The sequence below is a fragment of the Bombus bifarius genome, unplaced genomic scaffold, assembly GCF_011952205.1.
Source record: "Bombus bifarius isolate JDL3187 unplaced genomic scaffold, Bbif_JDL3187 scf7180000007966, whole genome shotgun sequence".
NCBI lineage: Eukaryota > Metazoa > Arthropoda > Insecta > Hymenoptera > Apidae > Bombus > Bombus bifarius.
In genome coordinates, this window is record NW_022884352.1 from 899,126 (window position 1) to 908,151 (window position 9,026).

The window sequence follows — 9,026 nt, forward strand, 5'->3', positions numbered from 1 at the left end:
ATAATTGAATGTCCCTATTAGACTATCTTGATATAGAAGTGCGGGAAAACTGACAGATTTTCCCGCTTACAATTTAAGTATTTACGCTATTTTGTGTAATAAATATTAATTTCATGCAGTTTCAGAATGAATTTAGTGCATTCTATTGTAGAACGAGAAAAAGGATCTGGTAATTTGCATTTTATGATCGTATATAATAAAAGATTTTGAAATATATTGCGAATATAAAAATGATAGGTTATACGTGACCCAACATAATGTTGTATTTAATCTAATGATTGTGTATGATATTCATTTTTTAAGATAAAACGTGAATTTTAAAGAAACAAACATTTTTTCAGCATCAATACACGATTATGATGTTGCTTTGTATCGTTTGAAATGTTATAAAGATGATGTGTATAAAGGTATAACACCAAATACAGATGCACTGGATTTTAATCCAGAACCACCAGTTTTTGCATGCCGATTTTGTACTACAAAAGGATACGAACAAATAATTGCTTTAGCTAATGAAGATGGAAAGATTGCATTACAAGATACAGATATCAAAAGTATGTCAAATCAACCATTGGAAGGAACACAGGTATGCTTATTATATTGTATTGAGTTTTTAATCTTTTACCTATAAAATCAAGTTACCATAAAGTATATTATTAAGAGTCTATAAGAAAAATATACTTAATTGATATTTTTCAGGCACATCGTAATGCAATATTTGATGTTGCTTGGATGCCAGGAGAATTAAAACTAGTTACAGCATCTGGAGATCATACTGCTAGACTTTGGGATGTATCTGGTTCTGAAATAAGACAAATTGATTGTTTCCATGCTCATATTAGAAGTGTTAAGACTGCAGTGTTTCGTTATCAGGATCAAGGTATCTCTTTAATACTTAATATGCTTTGACATACATATTGCACAAAACAAAATATTAATTAAAAAAAATGTTTTAGCTGTATTTGCAACTGGAGCTAGAGATGGCTCTATCATGATATGGGATATTAGAGCTAATCATTATGAACGACCTAAACCAGATAATTGTATTATTAATGCACATAATGTTGGAAATATAAGTAATGTACGACAGCGTAGGGTAATCACTCAATCATCCAGAGCACAAAGTATTACTGGTTTGGTATTTCAAGATGATTTCACTTTAATTTCATGTTCTGCTGGAGATGGGTAAGTTTAGTAAGTTAAATATACACTTGTATGAATTACTAATTATATGAACAAATAAAGTAATAATTATATTATTGACATAGTTTAATAAAAGTCTGGGATTTGCGTAAAAACTATACTGTTCACAAAAAGGATCCTTTAGCTAAACATACAATGAATTATACTGGACATAGTACAAGGAATGGATTTTCGTCATTGTTAATATGTCCTGCAACAATTACACTATATGCAAGTTGTATGGATAATATTATATATGCATATAATATATCATCTTACAATCCTAAACCAAGTAAGAATAATAATAAGAAACATTATTGATATGAAATTTTAAAATAATACTAATATTATTATTTCTTTTGCATATATTAGTTGCAGAATTTTATGGACATCAAAATCGTACTTATTATGTTAAAAGTTGTTTAAGTCCTGATGGACGTTATCTTGCTAGTGGTTCCAGTGATGAACTTGCATATATTTGGCACACAAACAAACCAGGAGCCCCAATTGTACAACTCTTAGGACATACAGAAGAGGTTACTTGCATTGCTTGGTCTAGTGTTCGAGAAACAAAAGTATTAACAACGATATCATTGTTGATTTTTAATATTAAAATTTATTATATGTAACATTAATACCCCTTTGAAAATTAAATAGATAGTAACATGTTCTGATGATTCGTGCCATCGAATTTGGAGAGTTGGCCATGAACATAAACTAGATAATGAAGAAATAGAAATACGTGGTCGTGCAGAAGCTATCTTTAATAAAAATCCATTGGAAAATCTAAAACTTGAAACTACACCAACTATTACGCGACGTTGGGTTATATCTCAAGAACACACACCAGGATCTGATACCACGCCTAGTATGTAATCATAAAATATTTAAACTATCATAACTACTATATTGTTATCAATGTTATTTTCTTTCTTTCATTAGATGCTACACCTGGACCAAGTTCATCAGATGCTTACAATCAAGTAGAAGATAGTCGAAATCAGTGTAATGTTACTACTTCAATGAAAAGAAATTATTTTCAAATGATGAGTGGATCCTGGTCTGATGGAAAATTTAAGTCAGTTTTATCTCCTATACAAGAAAACCTCACATCTGCTCGCGTTGCAAAACGTATTCATTTAGAAAATCGTGGTGCACGAAGATTGTTTAGTCCATGTAATGATAATAGTTCGTCACTGAACAGAGGCTACGAATCTGATGAACCCAGTACAAGTTCATCTAGTAGAGAAAACAGGAATAACGAAATTCATTTTTCACCTACGTTGAATCTTCCAAATTTTGTAATTGATGGCACAGCGCCGCATTTACTTCAGTTATCTCCAGAAAAGTACAAAGAAAATGTCGATTGGTTAACAAGAATACGAAGAGAAAAATATGGAAAAGTCAGGAAAACATTATCAGAAAAGTCGGCTAGCCCTGTTTCTTGTACAGTGCTTGCTAGGAGAAATACTAGATCACGATCGACAGAACCACAAAAAGTATCTAAAATGCCGAGAAATTCTCCTCTCTCTTTATTAAATTTCTTTAAAGTTACTGGAAAAGACTGTGAAACAAATATGTGTTGTGATGATAATGTAATACCTTCTGCAAAATCTTAAAAACAGCCATGAATTTCTTTATTTGTCAGAAAGATTGCATTTTATCTGTGTTAAATTTCATATAAACGTTTTATTAGAAATGTTTTATAACAAAAAATTACATTCAAAATGTTAACATATGAATGTGATACAAACATCAGCGCGCTTTTTGTTGTTTACGATGTAGTACCTTATAAAAATTTAATAAGACTCGAAACAATAAATATCATACTGTAAGATAAATATGACATACAAATGTTATAAAGTAGGTGAAAATAGATTATATACTCACAAGTGTCATGTTCGAGTGATAACAGCATACCTTTTATACGCAATCATAAATTATATTTATAATATATTACAATAATAAAATATTTTGTTAATTTTTTTTACTAATATTTACTTTTTTTCAATATAGTAACACATGAAGGTTTAAAACAAATAAACAGATCTTAAATTTTATTTCCATCATATATATTTTTTGTTCAGTTGAGAACAAAATACTTTACTGCTTGAGAAAGTAGCTTAATTTCAACTGCATTTAGTTCATAAATGAATCAATATATAGAAATTAAATAATGTTTAAAATTTAGAATATTCAAACTATGAAATTTTACCTTTCGTGGAGTTAATTCAACTCTTTTTGTTTCCACTACTTGATTACATAATTATTTATTACTTTTTTCTTTTTTCTAACCTTCAGACGTGAAAGAAAAGTAATTGTCATCCTTTGGACCTACATAATAGAGGTAATTTTCCATGATCGTGATTATATATATAATTTTATTCCATATTATATTTGTTTAATTACCAATTTTCACTTTTAAAGATGGTGGTGATTATTAAACTTGTAACATGTCTATACTAGAAGTTCTCGAAGGAAGTGTTTGACAATGGCGAGCGTTGTGTCCAGCAGCATTTAAAATATCGATCAGAAGGTTCTTCGTAACTCGATCGTAGAAGGAACAAACGAACGAAACAGGCAGGAAAAGATGTTATTTCCGTTCCCTTTTCTTTTTCATCCGAGTTATTTATCGTAAGATCGATCATCTTTTGTATTTTTTTTTTTACAAACTTTTCCCCGAAACGATCTTCCTGCTCGTGAATTTTCTTTTCCTCTGTTCGTTTTTCTTTTTGCATCTTTGGCGGTTCAAGGATACGCGGTTCATTCCAAGGAGCATTTACGTCTCACCGATTGTTTCAATTTTCGCGATTTCGTCGCTCTTTATGAATTTTTCAATTTGCGCTTCATTTGCCCGCGAAATTCAAATTTAACAAACCGACGAATGAAATCGGCAAATTACTAATGACGTTTGTCATATGACGTAACGTTATTCGATTAAAAACGCATTCTTATTAAATTTGAAAATGAATTGAACTTCGTGGTTTGAGATGAAAGCGAGGATAAGCGAAGAAATTGTAAGAAATGAGCGAAATCGTTCGAATAAGAGTAATACGATGACCCACAGGCGATTATTAAGTTTTCACTGGTCTTGAATTGCCGAAGCTCGAGTTCTCCTTCTTCCTTTAATTTTAAACGAAACGTTTGTGTAATGCGCGCATGCAAGTATGTTTATGGGGGGGGGGGAGGGAGAGATAGAGATAGAGATAGATAGAGAGAGAGAGAGAGAGAGAGAGAGAGAGAGAGAGAGTCAGAACATGTAGAAAAAGCCTTTAACTGTCTTCTTCCACGACCTCCGCCCTGCTTTTACCTCTCGATGACTTCTTTTACTTTTTATTTAATGCCCCTTGCCCTCCCCCGTTCTCTTCTGTTGTTTTTAATTATTTTTATCAACTCGAGAATGGAGCGACTGCGCGTCGCGGTCGACAGTACGAGCAACAAGGAAAACAGAGAAAAAAAGATGCGATCTTTTGTATTTAATTTGTTTAATAAAAAAATCATTGATCATAGTACAACAGCCCCGAGTGCGTTTTTGGTTTCGTGGAAGGAAATCAAAGCTCTTTCCTCGTTTATTTACATTACATATTTATACACGCGTCGAAATGCCTTTAATCCTTCATTTAGTCCTCTGATCCGTCGTTCAGTTGCACGCGGCGAATATAACCGAGGATAGAACGAAAATTAACCCTTAGAAGCTGTTGTTCAAGAAAATCACGCTAATACTATCGTGAATGAAATTTCATCCCTGGCTCGGCACATTTTTGGTTATTTTCATAAATGACGAAGTCAAGCAAATGCAATTGACGGGCTCGCAGCAACAATTTCAATTGTATTTGTTGGAAGAGAGAGTAAACTATAGGTTTCATACTCGAGTGTGTCTGATATTTAGAAATACAAAGGTTTATAACTAGGAATATTAGCCGATTGTGAATTTATAGCGCGTTTCAAAAAATTAGTTTCTGTTGGTTTACTCAAATTAGTTTCAGTCAATCAGTTTCAGCGTTGTCTTTATTGTATGCAATAAAAAAGTAGGAAATTTATCGATTGTAATTATTAATATAAGACAAAACTCTGAGTAACGTTGAGTATAACGTACGATTAATATATTACGAAGAAACAAAATTTGTGCACAAAGTGAAACTTCGTTCATGGTAGCCTTTAAGGGTTAAAAATGGGACAAAACAAGTACAAAAGAAACGATAGAGAAATAATAAGCGAACAACCAAATTAAAAGAGAAAAAGAGCGAAAAGGAAAGGAGAAAATTAGAAGAGCAAAAGAAAGGAAATTGGAGTAGAAAAGTGAGAAAAGTCTTTCGTCATCGAATGGCTCATCTAATATGGCTTTTTGTAGATAATAAGGTCCTTCCGCGATGTTTCAATTGTTTTCCTCTTTCGACCGATCTCTGTGTACGGTATATATTTATTGACGAAAACGACCGTGCAAAATCGAGAGAAAGCATCGAATTTTTCCATTTTTACCATTTTTCCAACGCCACTGAGTTTCGGTTTAGAAGCTTATTTCGACGTGAACGAGAGGATGTTTTCCACGATGTACGATCGAGACACACGCGCAACTAGCGAGGCGACGACCACTGTAATCGTTTCGATTCTTTGCTCTACAAGGTGAAAGCGTTTTAACTCTTTATTTGGCGACTGATTGAAACGATCGAGGATAATTTGGTTAACTATCGGACAAATTGCTTAACAAAGTTTATTGTTTGTTTCATGTTTGGTACTATCTTAAAAATAAAATGTGACTTCTCAATGTCCGGTTAAAAAGAGTTCTTGTTTATTTTATTGATATTTAGTAGTTTCTTGATGTCAGGACGAGACAACAATTTAATTAAGCCTTTATCAAACTTCTTATTTATATATTTAGATATCATTTTGTATGCTTATTGCTGGAACAATGTGGATGTACATTTTTATGGACACGTATTTTTTTAAGGAAATCGCTGAAGGAATTGAATCAAAATGGAAATTCGTTTCATTTATTAGATATCGTAATGGGTATTTTACTTTCAATATTTTATATATTTTTTCAGAAATACATCAATATTCGTTATCTAGATACATTGTTATTTTCCTATCATTGATTCGTCGCTGTATAATTCATTTATGGTAGTTCTTAATTTCTTCGTCAAAGCGGAGAAGCAAAGAAAAAATGAGATTTTTGTGGGTTGATTTCGGCGAGACTATTTGATTTCATATATTCATTATCGTACGTAGTTTCTAATTGAAAGTAAAAAAAGAAGGTGAAGGAAAACGGGGTACAAAATTACGATTTATCGTAGCTCTTTGAGTATCGTACTTTTTACGAAATATATCTAAAATTCAGAAACGAAGAAAGGAAGGTTGTGTATTTTTATTAGAAAGAGAAACGAATAGAGAAAAGAATGGAACGGTGGCCAAATAAAGAGTTAGAAGATCGTATTTTTATAAGGTTTGTTACGAAATAGAACGATAAGCTGGAAATACCGAAGGTCAATGAGAGGGTACCGTATATAAAAGGAGAATCCGTGGGAACGAAACTGGTGGTGATACTACTGCTACTATTTTGTACGATATGATGTTCTTGTATATCTGTCTGCCGTATGTATAGGAACGAAGTCTACCGATTATTAAAATAGATGGTTCAAATTGTATCGAACACGTATTAAACGATTTGTAGCGTGATGGACACAAAACTCCGGCTGTCTTTACGATGAGTCATTTACGACGTTGTTCCCATTAATGTACACCTGTAAAATCCCTATCGAACAATATACGAGCTACTAAAAGATTGGCAAAGGCTACTTTGTAATTCATTCACGTGCCACGTCTCTTTGATTAAATATTAAAATAATAAACATTAATTGGAATTATTAAATCTTCTTATTTCTATAAAATAGCAATTTTCATTCGAGGTCTTCGAATCTTCCTTATACGTATCGTTGTTCCGATTTTCTGGATCTTTACTTTGCATCTGTTACACTTTACTTTCAATTATCAGATTTGTACCTTTTAGATATCAGATTTTGTTCGTGGAAAAGGAGACTTTGATATCTTTAGTATCGAGCAATTGAAATTATCGTAACCTCCTAACAAATGGAAATTAGATCTTATTTATAGCTATTATTTATATTAGTTTTAATTATCAGATTTTGTTCGTGGAAAACACACTTTGTATCTTTAGTATCGAACAATTGAAATTATCCCAGCCTTCTAAAAAATGCAGCTAAATCTAATTCATAGCGGTACAGAACCTTTCTCTACATCCGATATATTCGCTGAAATTTATAGTTGAATCTTTGTCTATTTTTATCCGAATAATTTGCAAAATTAACGTCGATGGTATCATGTTACGTTATTCAAATCGTTGTAGCTGGTTTGATTAGATTCTGCGATTGCAAAATGCAAAATTGCAGGTTGTTTCCAAGATCGACACGTGGCATCGACGACCACCTGTTGCTTTAGGCAGGAACCAACTGACAGCAAAGGGTTAGCGAAGTCAGCTGTGCGTAAAATTGCGACTCGAATGCATCGTCTTTGAAATGTTTCTTCCTTTGTAGAACGTTGGTTCTACAACAGCAAGCATGTGAACGTTACGAATCGATGCTTCACAGAGTTATATCGAATCCTTCAGAAAATTAACACGAAGATAATTTTAAAAGCGATCTTTAAAGAGATTTTCCGACAAACTTTGTAAAGTTCTAATCTCCTTATCCCAATACGAAATTAAGTAACAAATTTGTTAGTGAAGTTTTACTCGAAACGAAAAAAAATACGTTCAATTTTCTATATCAGAAGATTGATTATAAAATTCTAGTCAACAAATAGTATTGTTGGGATTATCGTAATACGGAGATTACGATTGATACTATTTTATGAATTGTACAATTTTTTGTACATGTTTCTTCGCTTATGGAACCTGTGAAAGATCGATTACTTGATAAAACAGTAATTCCGGTCGATAAGATTATTATTTGTTTACTTTGTTTCTAGCCGACTAAGTTTTATGCGAAACTACTTGGTGTTCGCTACAATGTTATTAAAACTACAGCTGTCGACCTGTAACATTTTACAAGAAGTACGCCACATAATCGAGCTGTTCTACAGTTATACCTTTGATCAACTCGATAAATTACAGAGCAGGCAAAAATGGCGATATTACAAACATTATTGCATTTGTAATTTGCTCTGCGAATTAAGATTAATATAAATAATTACGTTCTTAAGATAACTACAATCATAGGAGTAAGTTTTTGTCATTTGTCATTTTGTCCAAAGTTATTTGTTTTAGTATTTTTCTACAAGTCGAACAGTAATTATCCAACAGAGTAATGAAATTGAAAAATTTATAAAACTAAAGTTAATTAGTTTTTTTCCCAAGAGGTTTAGCCGTAATTAAAGTGATGTAATACGTATAACTATGTTTTTATCTCAGAAAGGGCGAACATCAATTTTGCTAGACTCGTGCGTGACTTTAACAATCGTAAAAAGAAGACTACGAAATCTGTCAGTAGTTGTTTGGAGTTGCCAGCTAAGAACTGACATTTTAAAAACTAAACAATTACTCGAATCATTTTTTATTAAAAATTCCTAACATTGGAGACTTTATTTTCGCTTTAAATAACTCTCAGATAATCGTCAAGTTTCGTCCGGTTTATTGAAATTCAAGCACTCACAGTTTACTATTTCAGACGTACATATTTTCATAAACGTAACTGTAAAAACCGGCCTCTCAAGCTTTCAACATCGTGATGTTCCTTAACCGTTTTAGCAGCGCGCACATAATTAATGATTTCCATTTTCAGAATCGGTTCAGACGGGCAATTTCCAGACGAAACAGTATCATGGAAATA

At 32.3% G+C, this 9,026-nt stretch overlaps 1 protein-coding gene, 1 long non-coding RNA gene and 1 pseudogene across 2 annotated transcripts; 2 read left to right on the forward strand and 1 right to left on the reverse strand.

The window, feature by feature from the left end:
- Nucleotides 1-23: 23 nt before the first annotated feature.
- On the forward strand, nucleotides 24-3,178 carry LOC117208937 (protein lethal(2)denticleless). The gene is made up of 8 exons (XM_033450475.1): nucleotides 24-169; nucleotides 342-586; nucleotides 700-880; nucleotides 957-1,185; nucleotides 1,269-1,474; nucleotides 1,555-1,757; nucleotides 1,840-2,050; nucleotides 2,125-3,178. Exons 1-8 carry the CDS (start codon nucleotides 127-129, stop codon nucleotides 2,799-2,801), a joined length of 1,995 nt encoding a protein of 664 aa, XP_033306366.1. The 5' UTR covers nucleotides 24-126; the 3' UTR covers nucleotides 2,802-3,178.
- A 54-nt stretch (nucleotides 3,179-3,232) lies between these two features.
- Nucleotides 3,233-3,985, reverse strand: LOC117209003. The gene is made up of 2 exons (XR_004487828.1): nucleotides 3,592-3,985; nucleotides 3,233-3,516 (listed from the first exon to the last, which is right to left on the reverse strand). It is a non-coding gene; the product is annotated as an uncharacterized LOC117209003 (long non-coding RNA).
- Nucleotides 3,986-4,829: 844 nt separating this feature from the next.
- LOC117208979 lies at nucleotides 4,830-6,937 on the forward strand (annotated as a pseudogene).
- Nucleotides 6,938-9,026: the final 2,089 nt, after the last annotated feature.

Bases quoted from the DNA above. Each gene is read 5' to 3' on its own strand.
- LOC117208937 (XM_033450475.1), top strand. From the start codon at position 127: ATGAATTTAGTGCATTCTATTGTAGAACGAGAAAAAGGATCTG. The intron at 587-699 runs GTATGCTTATTA...GATATTTTTCAG, and splicing joins AACCATTGGAAGGAACACAG to GCACATCGTAATGCAATATT. The intron at 2,051-2,124 runs GTATGTAATCAT...TTCTTTCATTAG, and splicing joins AGGATCTGATACCACGCCTA to ATGCTACACCTGGACCAAGT.